The sequence below is a fragment of the Girardinichthys multiradiatus genome, chromosome 3 (genome assembly GCF_021462225.1).
Source record: "Girardinichthys multiradiatus isolate DD_20200921_A chromosome 3, DD_fGirMul_XY1, whole genome shotgun sequence".
NCBI lineage: Eukaryota > Metazoa > Chordata > Actinopteri > Cyprinodontiformes > Goodeidae > Girardinichthys > Girardinichthys multiradiatus.
Genome location: NC_061796.1, coordinates 45,967,664 through 45,987,065, shown reverse-complemented (window position 1 = coordinate 45,987,065; position 19,402 = coordinate 45,967,664). Strand labels below are relative to the sequence as shown.

General features: G+C 39.3%; 1 protein-coding gene across 1 annotated transcript; it reads right to left on the bottom strand.

Annotated features, from left to right (window-relative positions):
- Positions 1-260: 260 nt before the first annotated feature.
- On the bottom strand, positions 261-10,667 carry LOC124863268 (transmembrane protein 176B-like). The gene is made up of 7 exons (XM_047357585.1): positions 10,513-10,667; positions 9,364-9,558; positions 6,643-6,759; positions 4,775-4,831; positions 4,465-4,680; positions 3,891-4,013; positions 261-2,224 (listed from the first exon to the last, which is right to left on the bottom strand). Exons 2-7 carry the CDS (start codon positions 9,538-9,540, stop codon positions 2,159-2,161), a joined length of 756 nt encoding a protein of 251 aa, XP_047213541.1. The 5' UTR covers positions 9,541-9,558; positions 10,513-10,667; the 3' UTR covers positions 261-2,158.
- Positions 10,668-19,402: the final 8,735 nt, after the last annotated feature.

The following is a 19,402-nucleotide window of genomic DNA, read 5'->3' as shown; positions in this document are numbered from 1 at the left end:
TTAATGCAATTGCTGTAGTGATGTGGCCTTTTTCATAATGTCTATAGGAAGTAACAATATATGGAAAACATTTTGTATTTGGTGCCTTTATTTCTTCTATACCTTTAAACCAGATGTGTATAAATGACTCCTTCTATAACGATAGAATAACACAGTCAGACTGAAGAGCAATCACAAACAATCCAATCGCCATCCAAAAGTCTCATATGCCTCTGCTTCTAGCATTAAATAAAGTTTGAACAGAAATCACATTGGACTCATTTTAGGTCATGTTTTCATTTTAATGTTACACTGTTAATTCAAAATTAAAACCTGCTTTCCCACAAAAATCCGTTCATTCACCCATCCGTCCTCCAGGCTTTCTGAAGGATTCTTTTTAATTTAGTTTTTAGTTCATAAGAAAGTCTGACTGCCTGGAAAATAAAGAATAGATCATTTGTTTAAAATTTATAAGTGGGACTGTAGTTTGAATTACACAAAACTGAAAAAGATAGAGTTCAAAAAGCAAGAAATCCTCAGTGATATTTTTACACTGTTCTCAGTATGATTTAAAGTCTGTCCATAAATAAAACCTGTTGCTTATCGTCTATTTATTAGTCCCAAACCTGAAAATATAAATTGAGTTTAAAGGAGTTTTGCAGCTTTTTATGAGGCTGGTTAAAAACAGGGGAAGACAGATGGAGCTACCTGAGTTGCCTGGAAAGAACAGGAAAACAGGTTTGAGAAATGAGTCAAAAACAGGTTTCTATATTTACTGGAAAATAGAGACTGAGCAAAACATTATGGTGCAGTTTTAACTGTGTGAAGACTTGAGTCAGGATGATATACTGTAAGCCCGTGAAGTGCTCAATTCCCCAGTGTTTTAGTCCTTATTTTAGAAGATTAAAAGCAAAAAGGTGACTTGGATCATTTTCAACATGGCCTTCACCACAGGACTGGTAGCTGGCCCCAGCTCCTGACCAAACGGTTCTTTCCTCTGGCCCAGCTCAGAGTGTCTTGGATCTTGAATCTTGGATATCAAGGATTAAGAGCACAAAACAACATCTGGGAAATTGAAAATATTGCAATCATAATCAAAGTCATGTATCAAAACCATGGTTAAAAAATACATATATGCTGATTTATTCATTATACAGCAACAGTAAAACTGTAGCAAGCTGCAGTTGCTTACAGTAATTTGCATCCTTATCAGGCGTTCTAAGCTTGTGGTTAATAAAAACAGGTTTCAAAGTTAAGTTTGCTGAACATTCCCAAAATAGGCATCACTTTTTGGTACACTTCGTCATCCCACCTTTGGAGGAACAGAAACTGCGAACAGATTAGGAACATCCTGGGACATTGCTGAAGTCGAGTCAGAAATTTCATAAAATAATCTACTTCAAACATCAGATTAACTTTATCATCCTCCTAAATATATTTACTATGGTTCGGGACATACAGTGCCATATAAAAGCATTAACACTCATTAAACCTTTTACTTTGTCACGTCACGGACTTCAATAAAACTTATTGCGATTTTATGTGATAGACCAAAACAAAGCAGTGCACAGTTGTGAACTGAATGGAAGTTGATACATGAGGTTCAGATGAGTTAATGCTCTGTAGAACCACATTTGGCAGCCGTTAAAGCTTCAACACTAGTAGAGACATGAAGGGAACAAGTTCAGCTTTCATTTTTGACTTCGCTTCCTTGAATTAATTCAACTGAACCGAACCTAAAGGCTCTTTGTGCAAGTAGTTAAGCGCCAACTTCCCCTGACTCATTCGACTGTCAAATATTTACAAGGCATTTTAGAACAAACACTGAAACAAAAAAAAATCCACCATAATGTAACTTCAAATTTAACCCTAAACAAATATGAAGATATGTAGCAAAACAGTACTGGAAAACTGGAATTACAGAAAAAAAGAAATCACAATAATATTATTGATCAATTCCTGGCTTTAGAATATAAAAGACAAAAAAACATTAATTATAAAGAAAAGCTAATAAAATATGCCCAGATTTAATTCAAATGTGCAAAGACAATAGAAAAACATAATTTGGAGAAAAAAAAATCTCAAGTCTAAAAACAAACTGATTATAAGCGAATGAATAATGTGGTTTTTAACCCCAACAGAGGAACAAAAGTGCAGGTTTACAGAAAGTGGAAGATGTTCAGGCTGCGGGCTCGGTGGTGACTTCCTCCAGTAGTGGCTTGTATAGCTCTGGGTCATCTGATGTCTACATGAGAACAAACAGGCACATAAAAAACTGAGTCACATGCAGTTTAAACTGGTTTTGGTGAGATTACTGTCTGTGATTCTACTCTTTGGAAACCTTCAGGTTTATGTAGAAAAGCTGTTTTATCCCTGTAGGAGTTTCAGACTTTAAAAAGTCAAAGTTGGTTTGACTCTTTTACATCACAATGTCGTTATTTAAGATTTTTGAATAAGAACCTGAAAAAGAACAAATATGCACACTTTTGCTAAAAAAACCCAAAACAAACAGTTGTTTTGGATGTGTGAATAAAATTTAGCAGCTGTACTTGAATCTACCAGAAGTGTACCAGTTGGGAATATCCCTCCCATCCTATATTGGTCTTTATGTCTGTTTATTGTGGTTTGAAGAGATTGATTAAGAGTGACGTACCTTAAAGAGGAACTAAGCCCCAAATTACCTTTTTTTTTTTTTGCAGATAAACTGTATTTATGTAACAGTGCAATGCTTTACCTTTTCATGTAAACTTGTTTAATTCTGCAATATTTGTCCTAAAACTGTGAGTGCTGCCCTATGTGGGTTGAACGGCGGCTACTGCAGCTGAATCTTTCTATTGGTTCAAACGGTACAGCTTGGTAAATGCTTATGTAACAGCTCTGCGTTCGGGTATAAAACCATCTCAGTGAGACACATGCCCCCATTCTGTCCATCACCTCGGCAGTGCCGGCTTCGGGCATCGCTGAGTCAGCACCTTAAACCAGCGGCTTGACCTCATAAGGCCCGCTGGGCTCCATAAAGCCTCTCTTAACCTCCGATGATAAGGGGGGTAAAAAATCCTCCTCCTGAAAAGATCTATTCATGGTGAACCTACCAGCGGCGATCTGGTCACTCTCCATGTTTCAATATACCAAATGACGCTAGCTGCCACTTTCCCTTGTCCTCCTGACCACACCCCTCGATTAACCCCCTCCGCTCATCCCCACACTTGGCCACGCCCCACAGTGTCTCTTGGCACCACCCACTTAAATTTGTCTGGGGGCGGGGTTATGCTTTTACATTGGGTTTAGTTCCACTTTAATGATTGGTCCACCTTTCTTTTTTATGGTCGCTGCAGCTGAACATGGAATAAAAAACAACTGGACTTCTCTTGTTTCTTGAAGACATTTCCCCTCTCATCCAAAAGGCTTCTGATGATGGTTAGAAGTAACAGGCTTATAAGTTGTCGCAAAAGTCATACTAGCAGGGCCAATAAAGTCACTAATGGGGCAATTAGGCAAAAAAGTCAGTGGTTCTACTCTCTATTCAGTTTAATGTTTAGATCTGGATCATTACTTGAAGATCCAAACATGTCCCTGACAACGCCATGTTGGCTGTTTCAGTCACATGTTGCAACGTGTGAGTTGAACCGTCTGGGGACACGAGTGAGGGCTGTTCCTTGTCTTTCACTCCCATCCTTGTGGGGCCCTGTCCGGCTCGATGATGCAGCTTTCTGATGATTGCCAGTCTATGGTCCAGTTGATGTCGTGGGATTTAAAAAATTAGTACTGGTCCATGTGTGGGGTTTCTATAAGCTTTAAAAAGAAAAATCCAACTCAAGATTTCACCCTGTAGTTGAATAACCTATACATTATTAATCCTTAAAATATGCAAAAACTGATTTAAAGCAAATTTTAGTTGTCCCACAGTTCACCTTGTTTTGTTCCTTGCTGGCGCGTCTCAGAGCTTTGATGCCCAATACAGCAGAGCTGATGGTGACACAGAGCTCCACAACCGACAGGACACACAGGACACCAACGATGCTTCTCAAAAGCATCTGCAAAACACAAACAACCTTCAACTCTATAAAAGGATTGCATTTTTCTTTGAATTACCTTCCTTTGCTTCCTTCTAAAGAATCTAGAGTAATGTTCTAAAAGCAATCACTTCATTGACAGAGATGATGTTAATCATCTTACAGCTATGTTGCTGAGTTGAACTAAAAAACCCAAACCAATGATTTATGGTTGGTTGCAACGTGAAATGTATACCTCTAGATGTCCCAATATCACACACGTCTACATTAAAGAACAGAAAACATCTTTACAAAATATCTTTCTTAACTAAAACAAATAATCCAAAACCTGAAAACAATAAGAACTTCTACAAATCTTAAATGATCAAATTATTTCTAAAGATCATTATAATGGTTCATTAATCATTTTAACCCTTCAAAAAAAGCAAAATAACAAAAATAGAGCAATTGTGTATTTCAAATGCTGTCTTACCATGACCATTGCTTTGCCCTCCAAGCAGTTTTTCTTAATGTAATCAGTATCAGCCACTGGACTTGGTGTTGTGCGCATATATACCGGGTAGTAGTAGTTGTCTCTCTCTTCACAGGAAAGCCATATATAAAGTTCTCCCACATAGATGCTGTAGCACACAATGGCAGAAATGGCAATAGCAACTCCAACCAGGTTGACAATCACATTGAGGATGACCTGAAATATAAGATGTATCCTTTTTTGAAGAAACAGGACCAATACTTTGATTAATATTAAAGAACAGGGGCTGATAAAATATTAAATCACTCACCAGGCATGGACTCGGATACCGCTCAGACAAAAGGCACATGATGCCAAAAACAATGAACTGGAAAAAAAAGAAGAAATGTAAAACTTCTGTTTTCTAAAAACTCAAATATCTCAACTTCTGCTGGATTTAATAAGGTGAATAAATGGTTCAGGGTCAGTTGGCTCCATATCGTTTGTTGCGCATTTACTTTACCATTTAATGCATAAAACCAAACCTTTTTTCTGCCCGTTTTAAACTATTTTATATCTGTTTAGGTCTTCTGGTTGTTGCATATTTCATGATTTGCAGAGATTGTCAGGATGTGATGTTTTGGACTCTGTTTTGCGGTTTTGTGTTTTTGTTTACCTTTTAATTAGATGTTCTTACTTGTGTTTTGTATTTATGTTAGTTGTGGTTTTTGTTTTGGGTTATATTCTGCCCCCCAGTTTGCTCTCCTATTTCCCTTGGCGTTGCTTTCCTGTTTATTTTCTTAGAATGGTTTCCATCCTCTCCTTTATAGGTTAGCTCTAGTTATTGTTTACTAAGGTTTCTTTACTTTAGTAGTCTGGGTTTCCTTATGGTTTCTGTTTGCTAGTGCTTAGGTTGTTGTGTTCCCTCCAGTTTCTCAGTTTCCTTTAGTTCATGTTATTCTTGATTCTTATGTTTTATTTATTCTTTGTTTATAGTTTTGTTTAGGTCTGTTCGGTGTCTTGTTAATTACTTGTATTAGGTTCACCTGCTCCCTCTGCCTCCCAGCCTCCTTGTGTCACCTGTTCCCTGTTCCTCTGATTACCTGCCCTATTGTTTCTTGTCCACCTGCAGTCTGTATTTAAGTTTGCCTTCGTCCTTTGTTCCACGTGGTGTCGTTATGTCTCTTCCATGTCCTCGTGAGATGTCTCTTTTGGACTTTTGTCCCTGCTCTGGATTCTGTTAAATTCTGTTTTCAAATACCCTGTCTACTGGATTATTTTGTCACCCTGCACCACGCCTTCATGTGAGTGAACTCGTTTTATTAAAGTTGGGAGTTTTGATCCCACTCTGCTTCCTCCGTGCTTGTCTGCCTCTGGTCCACCACAAAATACGGCATTTATGACAGAGATAATCAGAAAAATATGCAAAAATGTCGCAATTTAAAATATTCCTCATTATGACCCAGTTGATGTTGTGAAATATGACAGAACCCGAATGAGTGATTCCCTCTGGCAGATATAATATATTAGGGTCAAATAAATATATTTTCATGTAGTTGAATATAAGCAAAAATGAAAATTCCTGAAAAATTTTAATGTTGCCAGTCGATTTGTGTATACTCTGAAGTGTTTAGGCCCAACAGACAACAGCTTTGGATTTTAAAGCTCAGTAGGAATGTGGAACTTGCTTTTACGATAACTGAACAAAAAAAGCAAGTTTTTTATTTTGAAAGCCAAACAACTCTTCAGGTTCAGGTCAGGGAATAATGTGGACCCCACTCTTGTAATAATGTAACCAATATAACCAGTATCTGTGAGATTTATTTTAAAAGGCCAGGATCACATTTTTATTTATGGTTAAGGTCCATTAATAATGTGAAAGTAAATTTGGTAAAAATATGAGAAATTGAAACTTTTATTGTGAAGAGTATCTGCAGACTTAATTTGAAGGTCTAACTTCTCTGTTTCTTGCTGGTTAAAGTCCATATCCCAGCTAGCACTTTAAATGACAAAAGGGTGAAGTGACCCACATCCAAAAAAATGATTAAATATAAAGTTTCAGACAGAATATTGTATTTATCAGCAGGCAACCAGTATTGTCCAGGAACATTTAAAATGTTTCCTTTAGGACCCACACAGAAGTTTCTCTGAATAACTTTAAGGCCCTGACAGTTAACGACTGATCCAGCAATTGCTCACCAGAGATCCCATCCAGAAAGGGAAGCCAGTGGAATATATAAACCAGTTATAAGTTCTACTCAGGAGGACGATGGTGCCAAGGCCGATATGAAGCAGTCCGATCATAATGTGTATGGTCTGTGGAACAAAAAAGGTAATCAGATCTTTGGTCAGACATTAATGCTGGACAGCTTCATTATTAATTATATTTATTTAAAATGTCAATTAAAGAGCTTCTATAAAAATACAACAAACAGCTTAAAAGCAATTTCTATGGTAAAATGCGTCTAATTAAAGCACAACTAGTTCAAGCTTTCATTAAAATATTTTTTTCTTTCACATGTCCTGTTGGGAGCACTTCAGCCATACAGAAGCTACATGTGCCAGGGCAGATTTGCTCTGCCAAAAAGATTTCTCAAGACGGAACCCTAATTGCTTAATTGACTTTATTAAATCAGGACTGGATCCTGCATCAAAGTAGGCAGGCCACATTGATGCAACCATAAACCTGTATTTGTATGACCTTCAACCATCTACAGGTCCTTCTCAAAATATTAGCATATTGTGATAAAGTTCATTATTTTCCATAATGTCATGATGAAAATTTAACATTCATATATTTTAGATTCATTGCACACTAACTGAAATATTTCAGGTCTTTTATTGTCTTAATACGGATGATTTTGGCATACAGCTCATGAAAACCCAAGATTCCTATCTCACAAAATTAGCATATTTCATCCGACCAATAAAAGAAAAGTGTTTTTAATACAAAAAACGTCAACCTTCAAATAATCATGTACAGTTATGCACTCAATACTTGGTCGGGAATCCTTTGGCAGAAATGACTGCTTCAATGCGGCGTGGCATGGAGGCAATCAGCCTGTGGCACTGCTGAGGTCTTATGGAGGCCCAGGATGCTTCGATAGCGGCCTTTAGCTCATCCAGAGTGTTGGGTCTTGAGTCTCTCAACGTTCTCTTCACAATATCCCACAGATTCTCTATGGGGTTCAGGTCAGGAGAGTTGGCAGGCCAATTGAGCACAGTGATACCATGGTCAGTAAACCATTTACCAGTGGTTTTGGCACTGTGAGCAGGTGCCAGGTCGTGCTGAAAAATGAAATCTTCATCTCCATAAAGCTTTTCAGCAGATGGAAGCATGAAGTGCTCCAAAATCTCCTGATAGCTAGCTGCATTGACCCTGCCCTTGATAAAACACAGTGGACCAACACCAGCAGCTGACACGGCACCCCAGACCATCACTGACTGTGGGTACTTGACACTGGACTTCTGGCATTTTGGCATTTCCTTCTCCCCAGTCTTCCTCCAGACTCTGGCACCTTGATTTCCGAATGACATGCAGAATTTGCTTTCATCCAAAAAAAGTACTTTGGACCACTGAGCAACAGTCCAGTGCTGCTTCTCTGTAGCCCAGGTCAGGCGCTTCTGCCGCTGTTTCTGGTTCAAAAGTGGCTTGACCTGGGGAATGCTGCACCTGTAGCCCATTTCCTGCACACGCCTGTGCACGGTGGCTCTGGATGTTTCTACTCCAAACTCAGTCCACTGCTTCCGCACGTCCCCCAAGGTCTGGAATCGGCCCTTCTTCACAATCTTCCTCAGGGTCCGGTCACCTCTTCTCATTGTGCAGCGTTTTCTGCCACACTTTTTCCTTCCCACAGACTTCCCACTGAGGTGCCTTGATACAGCACTCTGGGAACAGCCTATTCGTTCAGAAATTTCTTTCTGTGTCTTACCCTCTTGCTTGAGGGTGTCAATAGTGGCCTTCTGGACAGCAGTCAGGTCGGCAGTCTTGCCCATGATTGGGGTTTTGAGTGATGAACCAGGTTGGGAGTTTTAAAGGCCTCAGGAATCTTTTGCAGGTGTTTAGAGTTAACTTGTTGATTCAGATGATTAGGTTCATAGCTCGTTTAGAGACCCTTTTAATGATATGCTAATTTTGTGAGATAGGAATTTTGGGTTTTCATGAGCTGTATGCCAAAATCATCCGTATTAAGACAATAAAAGACCTGAAATATTTCAGTTAGTGTGCAATGAATCTAAAATACATGAATGTTAAATTTTCATCATGACATTATGGAAAATAATGAGCTTTATCACAATATGCTAATATTTTGAGAAGGACCTGTAGATTATTTGTGTGTCAGTGCGTAGAGTGGCGAGAACGGTACAAGGCCTGCAACACATTGCACCAAGAGCAGCAAAGGACAGGTGGACTCAGCTCCAGAAGGCTGCAGCAGCCCAAGGCAGAGTGACACAGAGTATGACCCCAGGGCAGCCATACAAAGGCAGGTCAGGTCGTCAGTATACCATAGGAGCAGCAGCCCCCAGGCCAAAGAGACACAGGGTGAGACATACAGCACTGTGCCCCCCTGAATCCAGCCACACCACAATCTACCCCCACCCAGGCCAAGCTCGGGACACAGTCTCCTTGGCAGCCCAGAGGATGCACCAAACCAGCCCACCAACTCGGAAGGACCAAGGGGGGGGTTGGGGGGGCACATTACCATCCCTCCAGGTGTGCTAGCCCATGGGAGGTCAAGAGGAAGGCATGTCCCTCAGAGCCCAGTCTAGCCCCCCCTCCTCAGGGGCTAGGCTGAGGGCTCCTGAGGACCACGACCAGCCTTGGGCCCCAAAAATGTACAGTTTTAATCAGTTTAAATCAGGAGAGTGAATGAAAACAACAGTCATAGCGTATTTGAAGCAGTAAAGGTTGCAGCTCACCCCGAGCACGGACAGAGACGTCCTCTGGATTGTCCTCAACTTCTGAGACACAGAGCAGCACACGGGGCTGTAGCAAAGGCTCTTCATGATCTGGCACAAAGGAGGCCAACGACTGTCAGGCTCAGAGGTCACCGTAAACACGGTGACCCCATCGGTCCTGCTCATGGTCACAGACATCCTTCCTGCTTCTGGAAACTAAAGCAGACAGTACAGACATCTTAAATATGAGTTATTGTTTATTTTAACAAGTTAAATGACATAAAATGTGTTAGAAAAAATATCCATAGCTGTTGAACATGCGCACTGGTTTTTCTTCTGTTGTTTGAGACATAAAGGTCCCTGACTTTTTATAGGTTTTAAATTGCAGGACAACACAAAGTAGTGCATAACTGGGCAGAAAATTAAACATAGTTCTTAAAATATTTCACAAATATAAACCTGAAAAGCCTGGATTGCATTTGTATTAAATCTCTAAATCAGTATCTTACAGAACCACCTTAGGCTGAAGTTAGTTGCAAGTCTTTTGGGTTAGGACAGGGTGTCCGAATTGTTTGACATGTTGACCAAAGTTGTCAAGCCTAATCAATATCTTTTTTTGCGACACTAGAGGCCTTTTATTTTTCAGTTTTCAACAGTAGGTAAACAGTAAAGAGGGCAAAGAGCGACACCACTTTTTACCAGCTCAGCAGTAAACAAAATGAGACCAGGGGCAGCAAATGACTCCAAGCCACACCCTGGGTTAGGAGGTCTGGACTGGACCATTCTAACACATACATATTAGAACTTTCAGGATTTCCTCTGAGGATTAAATTTAGAATTTAATTAAATTAAAAATGAAAAAGAAAAACTTCTGGATGATTCATGACGCAAAAGAATAAATTACTCAAAATTCATTTTTCCATGTTAAATCATTTAAATTCACATCATTTCCTCAATAAAAGTTCATTGTTTAGTGATGCAGCTGACCAACTGTTACAGTCATCTTCCTCTTTTTCCTAAAGTCAAATAACTTCCAGGCCTCTTCCAACTTTCCACGTTGGTCCAAACATAAAAACAGCCGTCGGCACCGGTTTACTTTAGCAGAACGTATTTGCGGGTTTTCTTTGAATTGGCTCTTAAACTGAAGGGAACTTAGTTAAATTGACATACCTGTTAGAACCGAAGTAAATGACTTGCAACGAAGAACAGACTTTTCGCTTGTGACAGTTGCTATTTGCAGAACCGCAGCCAGTGTTTGCTTCCCTTCTTTTCCTGTTGTGGATTACGGTGGGTTGGATCCACTCTGCAGTACCGCCTCCATGAGACTGAACCCTGCGTCCACAGGGTAAATCCCACTGAGTCAGGACAAGTTTGTTTGCGTAGCACATTTCAGCAGCAGCAGAGTTCAAAGTGCTTCACATGAGCATAAAAGTATATTGCAGTGTGTGAACATGTGTTGTGAATAGGTGCTATATAAATAAAACTGAATTTAATTGAATTAATAAAGAAAAGCTGGACTACAGACTGAAACTGATGAATGTACTCTATGCTTTTATTCTCATATTTTATTAACATAAAATCAAACCTTTCTCCCTGGGGAGGAGGCAACTCCTTAGAACTGTTCTGACCCATTCACACGCATAACCAGCACTGCTGGTAAAATCATTGGCCTGCCCACGCCCAACCTTTCTGAACTCAATAATAAGGCCATTATACACATGGCAATCTCAATACCACAGGAGTCTTACAGGTACACCTCAACCCAAGATATAGAACGCTGAGGTACAGAAGGGCCCAATGGCCCCGGTCATAGCCGTACTGACCAACAGGCCCGCTACCATTTATTAAGTTGTGCTCTGTGCAGTATTTTTATGATGTATTCTGGATAGTAATGTTATTTTGTGCCCTGTGCTGGATTGTTCTTCCTGCTGGTAATGGGAGTCCAGGGGCTGGTTTGTGGAAAAGAATTTCTCCTTGGGGACAATAAAGTTTAAAGTCTGAATTATGTGTCTTGATTAAGAAGGGAATATTCCTTTTAAGAACTGGTCCATGTCTGTAGACTTCCTGGTGTTCTGTACCTTCCTCCTTGCTTCTTCTAGGAGAGCCCAGCCCAGCCACAGTCTGCCAGGGACGGGTCTTTTACAGTGAGCTGCTTCTCGCTGTGGACAACGAGTTCCTTTACGCTCTCTATTTCAAGGTGGAAAATTCAAATTGAACTTCATCCACTGCAGATACTTTTACCAATATGTTTTAGTTCATAGTTTAAATATACCAACTTTAAATATAAATATTAAGTATAGCAACTCTAAACAAAATGGTTTTAACCTTGATTTAAAAGAACTCAGGGATTCAGCAACTTTTGACAAAATTGTGCTCAGTAATAAGGTCAATGATTAAAAAAGGTTTTCCTGACAAAGATCTAATGTTTATTAGAGCCAGTTTAGGTGACCTAGTGGCTGATAATATTTATGTGCCAAGTTAACAAGGAATAGAATTTAAGTAATTTTTGTCTATTGTTTCTTATAGTAGCCATCTACTTACGGTTGTGAATTAGCACAAGATAATTAGACTAAAGATAAACGCATTGTTATGGTTTGCAAGATATAGGACCCCAGAATGCAGACGAGCAGGCAGCGTGATGGTAAGTGAAAAAGGTTTAATAACAAAAACTCACTCTCAACAAGAGGAAGGAGCAAAACAACAAAAGGGCTGGCGAGACAAGCATGGCATGATCAAAAAACAAGACTTGGTTTGAGAAATGTTTCTGCCAAGACTAACTGAACAGGTGTGTATATATGGGATGAAAACCAGGTAGAGCAAGGAGACAGATTAACTTTGAGCAGGTGAACTGAATAAACTTAATTGACAGACAGAACAATACATGGCTGCGGCAAAAACAGAGACTCTAACATACAAACAAAACCAAATTTGACAAAACATGAACAAGACTAAAACATGACCAGAAAAATAATAAACAGAAGCATGATTAAAAACTTGAGCAGTGAAAAACATAAGGAAAAAACCCGAAACCAGAAACCACACAACCCCAAATCCTAACACGCATGGATAAGGTTTTTGAGATCCTGCTGGGAAATCAGTCCTTTTATGCTGGAAAGGTTCTTCAGGTGATAGAAGGCAGACATATGCCTGGTTCACATGGCAGGATTTGTATGCCAAGGACATCGGGAACGCTTCGACCTCAAATCGGGGATATTCAACATGTTGTACCGGAGTCAAATTCCTTGTTTGTATGCACGAACTTGGCAACAAAGCTGATTCTGATTCTGATGTTGGACTCCCTTGGTCGGATATCGTACAGTGTCAGGTGTTCCCCGGGACAAATGAGCATGCAGCCAGTTAAATTTGATGTATAGCCAATCAGAAGACAAGGTGACGGAAAGACGGAGGGGAATTACTCTGAACTCACGTTTGATCTCGAGAGGGTTTACAAGATTTCTCATCTGACATCTGAACGTTTGTGAGTGAAATCTGTTTGTGTCTTGTGCATGCCATGTGACTGGACACCACACACTGTAGGACCAAACCTGTTATATCTATTATTTTTTATCGTCATGTGTGGGGTCTCTCAGGTTTTGAAAATCAACACGACAATTTTGAAATGTTGCTGTGTAAACTGGGCACCTCCTTTGGTCCAAAAATAATAACTTCAGTTTCGTTTTTATTCAACTGATGAAAATCATGGCACATTCATGCATTGACTTGTTCTATGCATCTACCTGGTTACCTGGTGACATTGTGTTGTAGACCTGTATGTCATCTGCATAGTTTTGGTAACTTATCTTATTTGTTATGATCTGAGCTAGGGGAAGCATGTAGATGTTGAATTGGAGGGGTCCCAGGATGGTACCTTGGGGAACCCAGTAAGTGATTTTTACCAACTCTGATGTAAAGTCTCTTGACACAAAAAAGCCCTGGTCCTTCAAGTAGGACTCAAACCAACCAATTGCTGTACCAGAAAGCCTGACCCTGTTTTTCAGTCACTTTACATACAAAAAACAGTTGAGTTAAAACTAACCCGATTTGGATTATTTCCAACCCAACCACTGGGCTATTGTAGCATCAACCCAGCAGAACTTAATTTGACCCAGCAAGATATGTTGGTTCATTATACCCCAACAGATGGGTTAAAATATTCAACCCAAATCCTGAGCCAATTTAACTGCAAATGTGGGTAAATTCAACCACACATATTTGTTATATACTCCACCCAAATGCTGATTCAAATTAACTAGAATTCTTGTTTGTTTTGCTGGCTACATACATTTTTTTAGTAATCTATAAAAATGCTAGGACAATTAACCAATATGCCATTAATATCAGTAGTTTAGTCAAACTTTTCTGTAGTTTTTTGGCTGAGAAATAATAAGTTAAGAGTTAAGGAGTGCAAGGTTAATACGGTTATTGTATAGTTTTTAAAGTCACCTTTAAAAACCATACAATAACACCCTCCACACCCTTGTCTTCCCCACACCTCAGGATCTCTGTCACTGAGGGATTTCCCTGTCTGTTTAGCTTCTGAGCATATTTATCCTCTTCCTCCCATACCTCCCACATCTAATCAATGCATTCTCCGCAGTTTCATCTCCGTGATACAAACTACAGTAGTCGAGGTGACTGTGGTTCAGTAGGAAGAGGAGTCGTCTTGCAATCACAAGGTTGTGAGTTAAATTCTTTATGGCTCTAGTGTAAAGCGCTTTGAGTGGCCTGAATGACTGAAAAAGGCTCTATATAAGTTCAGTCCATTTAACCAGTGTGGTGCTTGCCAAATAAATGCAGAGATGTATTCAGCTGTATGAGTCCAATTATTAACCTGCTAAAACCACCGGTTCTTTCTTATCACCCTTATGTAAAGCCAATTTTTCTTTATTAAGAAAAGGAACATAACAAAAGCAAGACATGGTGCACAACCGAGAACATAAGATGGAGTATACAATGCAAACAAAATGCTAGTGGTTTCGGATTTAAATTAGAACATACTAAGAATTTAAAAAAAAGTTATAGAAATCTGATTATTTTGTGAAATATATTTGCTAAGAGAACAGAAAAGTTAGAAGGTGACAAGCCTCAACGGTGATATAGGATATCCTAATAAAATGTTCTTCCATAATAGCTTTAATACATGTAATGCAAATATATTAATACAATTAACATGGAATATTTAATGGTTGTCTGCACCTTTTTTAGATGGGGGATCAAACCCTAACCCTTCAGTAGAAAGACTTTCAGATGTGTTGGAGAATCTGAATAGAACATCCTGAATCCAGGTCTCCTCTGACTGAAAGGGTTCTCCAGTTCCACAAGGAAGTCCTCATCTGAGCTGCACATACATCTAATCCTATTAAAATGGGAGAGGATGCTGGGATGGTAAGATTTCCTACATATGAGAGAGTTTTCAACACTAGATTTTCTGTACAAATTAGTTTTAGATTAATTGCCCTCCTTTCTAAACATATTGTCCAAGAAGTTCATGTGGTGAATATGAAAAGATAAAGTAAATATTGGATGTTCACTTTGAATGTTCATAGTGGTAAAGAAATCATGCAATAAGTTTTTCTGATCATGTAAAGAGAAGTATTTCTTTAATTCAGAAATTCAGTTCACAAATTTAGACATTTTATATTCTCCTGGTTCAGAAAATCTAAAGATAAAATTAATTAACATTCATGAGAGAACATGACGGTGATTGTTTTATCAGGTCGAGGATTCATTTATGCAACAGTTCTTATGTCACAGTTTTGTATTTGATCCAGGGCCATCTTGGTAGTATCGAGACCCAATGAAAGAGAACAGAATGATTATTTAGTATTCACAGACACCAGTATATGATGATCCTTTATAAACAGAATCAAATGTACGTTCTTCATAATGTCAATAGTCTTGAGTAGTTGATAAGAATTAGGTCATAAAGGGCTGCAAATAGACGTCCACATAAGAAGACATGCTCAATTCAATCCAATTCAATCCAATTAAATTAAATTCAATTCAGTTTTATTTATATAGCGCCAATTCACAACACATGTTGTCTCAAGGCTCTTCACAAAGGGCTTGGAATGATGTAGGGTTGTTGGGGAGGTTATATTAAACTACTGAGTGTTAGAGATTGCATCGAGTCAGTGACTCACTCCTCCTGGATGAGCATGTAGAGACAGTGGACAGTTGCTGGCATTGACTTTGCAGCAATCCCTCATACTGAGCATGCATGTGAGGAAAATCTCTCTTTTAACAGGAAGAAGCCTCCAGCAGAACCTGGCTCAGTGTGAGCGGCCAGGGCCAAGTTTATCATCTGTAGAAGGTGAGCATTAAGTTGTTGCCAGCAGAAGCTTGGACGATGCCCCCTCCAGAAAGGTGTCACAGGTAGACACAGAGTCAGGCCAGCTGTACCTTCTAGCAAGAAAAAAGAGAGAGAACATAAAGTTAAAAGCTGAAATAACAGCAAATAATGCAAAATTGGAGAGTAGTATAAGAATGCAGCAGAGAGAGTGAAAGTGGTCATTATTTCCTCCAGCAGCCTAAGCCTATAGCAGCATAACTACAGAGATAGTTCAGGATAAACTAAGCCAATCTAACTATAAGCTTTATCAAAAAGGAAAGTTTTAAGCCTAGCCTTAAAAGTAGACAGGGTGTCTGCCTCACGGACTAAAACTGGGAGCTGGTTCCACAGGAGAGGAGCCTGATAACTAAAGGATCTGCCTCCCATTCTACTTCTAGAGACTCTAGGAACCACCAGTAAACCTGCAGTCTGAGAACAAAGTGCTCTGTTAGGAACATATGGACCAATCAGATCTCTGATGTATGATGGAGCTAGATCATTAAGGGCTTTATATGTGAGGAGGAGAATTTTAAATTCTATTCTGGATTTAACAGGGAGCCAATGAAGGGAAGCTAAAATAGGAGAAATATGATCTCTCTTTTTAATTTTCATCAGAACTTTCATCAAAACTCATTTTGAATCAGCTGAAGGCTTTTAACTGCATTTTGTGGACATCCTGATAGTAAAGAATTACAATAGTCCAGCCTTGAAGTAACCAATGCATGGACTAGTTTTTTAGTGTGTCTCCTGGACAGGATATTTCTAATTTTGGCAATGTTCCGGAGATGAAAGAAGGAAATCCTAGAAACCTGTTTAATATGAGATTTAAATGACATGTCCTGGTCAAAAGTAACACCAAGGTTTTTTTACTGTACTTTATTACCGGAAGTCAATTTAATGCCATTCAGGTTAAGTGATTGACTAAGCAGTTTCTGACTCCGTTCCAAAGACGACAACTGTCTTGTCTGAATTTAGAAGCAGAAAATTTAAAGTCATCCAAGTTTTGCTTGTAGTCTATCTAACTGGTTGGGCTCATCAGGATTTATGGATAAGTAAAGCTGAGTATCATCAACGTAACAGTGAAAATTTATCCTATGATGCCTGATAATTTAACCTATTGGAAGCATATATATAGTAAAGAGAATTGGCCCAAGTACTGAACCCTGTGGTACTCCACAATTAACCCTGGAGTTTAAAGATGATTTATCATTTACATGAACAAACTGGAATCTGTCAGACAGATAAGATTTAAACCAGCCTAGCGCTGTTCCTCTGATCCCTACAGCATATTCCAGCTTTTTTAAGAGAATATTATGGTCGACTGTATCAAATGCAGCACTGAGATCTAACAGAACCAGAACAGACACAAGTCCATTATCTGAGGCCATAAGAATATCATTAGTGACTTTCAGCAGAGCTGTTTCAGTGCTATGATGAGCTCTGAAACCTGACTGAAACTCTTCAAACAGGTCATTGCTGTATACAGGTCCTTCTCAAAATATTAGCAAATTGTGATAAAGTTAATTATTTTCCATAATATCATGATGAAAATTTAACATTCATATATTTTAGATTCATTGCACACTAACTGAAATATTTCAGGTCTTTTATTGTCTTAATACGGATGATTTTGGCATACAGCTCATGAAAACCCAAAATTCCTATCTCACAAAATTAGCATATCATTAAAAGGGTCTCTAAACGAGCTATGAACCTAATCATCTGAATCAACGAGTTAACTCTAAACACCTGCAAAAGATTCCTGAGGCCTTTAAAACTCCCAGCCTGGTTCATCACTCAAAACCCCAATCATGGGTAAGACTGCCGACCTGACTGCTGTCCAGAAGGCCACTATTGACACCCTCAAGCAAGAGGGTAAGACACAGAAAGAAATTTCTGAACGAATAGGCTGTTCCCAGAGTGCTGTATCAAGGCACCTCAGTGGGAAGTCTGTGGGAAGGAAAAAGTGTGGCAGAAAACGCTGCACAACGAGAAGAGGTGACCAGACCCTGAGGAAGATTGTGGAGAAGGGTCGATTCCAGACCTTGGGGGACCTGCGGAAGCAGTGGACTGAGTCTGGAGTAGAAACATCCAGAGCCACCGTGCACAGGCGTGTGCAGGAAATGGGCTACAGGTGCCGTGTTCCCCAGACCTGGGCTACAGAGAAGCAGCACTGGACTGTTGCTCAGTGGTCCAAAGTACTTTTTTCGGATGAAAGCAAATTCTGCATGTCATTCGGAAATCAAGGTGCCAGAGTCTGGAGGAAGACTGGGGAGAAGGAAATGCCAAAATGCCAGAAGTCCAGTGTCAAGTACCCACAGTCAGTGATGGTCTGGGGTGCCGTGTCAGCTGCTGGTGTTGGTCCACTGTGTTTTATCAAGGGCAGGGTCAATGCAGCTAGCTATCAGGAGATTTTGGAGCACTTCATGGTTCCATCTGCTGAAAAGCGTTATGGAGATGAAGATTTCATTTTTCAGCACGACCTGGCACCTGCTCACAGTGCCAAAACCACTGGTAAATGGTTTACTGACCATGGTATCACTGTGCTCAATTGGCCTGCCAACTCTCCTGACCTGAACCCCATAGAGAATCTGTGGGATATTGTGAAGAGAACGTTGAGAGACTCAAGACCCAACACTCTGGATGAGCTAAAGGCCGCTATTGAAGCATCCTGGGCCTCCATAAGACCTCAGCAGTGCCACAGGCTGATTGCCTCCATGCCACGCCGCATTGAAGCAGTCATTTCTGCAAAAGGATTCCCGACTAAGTATTGAGTGCATAACTGTACATGATTATTTGAAGGTTGACGTTTTTTGTATTAAAAACACTTTTCTTTTATTGGTTGGATGAAATATGCTAATTTTGTGAGATAGGAATTTTGGGTTTTCATGAGCTGTATGCCAAAATCATCCGTATTAAGACAATAAAAGACCTGAAATATTTCAGTTAGTGTGCAATGAATCTAAAATATATGAATATTAAATTTTCATCATGACATTATGGAAAATAATGAACTTTATCACAATATGCTAATATTTTGAGAAGTACCTGTAAATGCTCACACATTTGATTAGAAACTATTTTTCTCAAGAATTTTAGATAAGAATGGAAGATTGGATATAGGTCTGTAATTTATTAAGTCATCTCGATCAAGCGAAGGTTTCTTAAGTAAAGGTTTAATTACAGCTACCTTAAAAGCCTGTGGTACATATCAATTTACTAAAGATAGATGAATCATATCTAAAATGGGGCTGGTAATCAGAGGGAACACTTCCTTAAATAATTTGGTTGGGATTGGGTCTAACATACAAGTTGAAGGTTTAGATTAAGCTAATATTTCTGATAACTCAGGAAGCTTCACAGGATCAAAACAGTCTAAACACAAATCAGGGTCTGTAGTTATTTCCAATGTTGTCTCACTTGCTGAGGATGAAGTAATCATCTTCTGGAGTCAAAGATTTTATTTTTAATAGAATCCATTTTATTTAGGAAGAATCCCATAAAGTCATGACTGCTGAGATCTAAGGGAATGGATGGCTCAACAGAGCTGTGACTTTGTGTAAGTTTGATTTTGAGTCAGACTAAAATGCAGACCAGAGCTTGGGAAGCACATGTTGTAAGAAGTCTTCAGAATTTATTTTCAGAGGTATTTTACAAACATGTAGCAAATCACTGCAGGTGCTACAAGAGTCCAGACCAATACTTACATAAGAGTTCAATAAAGGAAAC

Coding starts and splice junctions, on each gene's coding strand:
- LOC124863268 (XM_047357585.1), bottom strand. CDS start 9,540: ATGTCTGTGACCATGAGCAGGACCGATGGGGTCACCGTGTTTACGGTG. Junction 4,681..4,774: donor GGTATCCGAGTCCATGCCTG/GTGAGTGATTTA, acceptor CTTATATTTCAG/GTCATCCTCAATGTGATTGT. Junction 2,225..3,890: donor CCAGCAAGGAACAAAACAAG/GTGAACTGTGGG, acceptor GTTCTCATGTAG/ACATCAGATGACCCAGAGCT.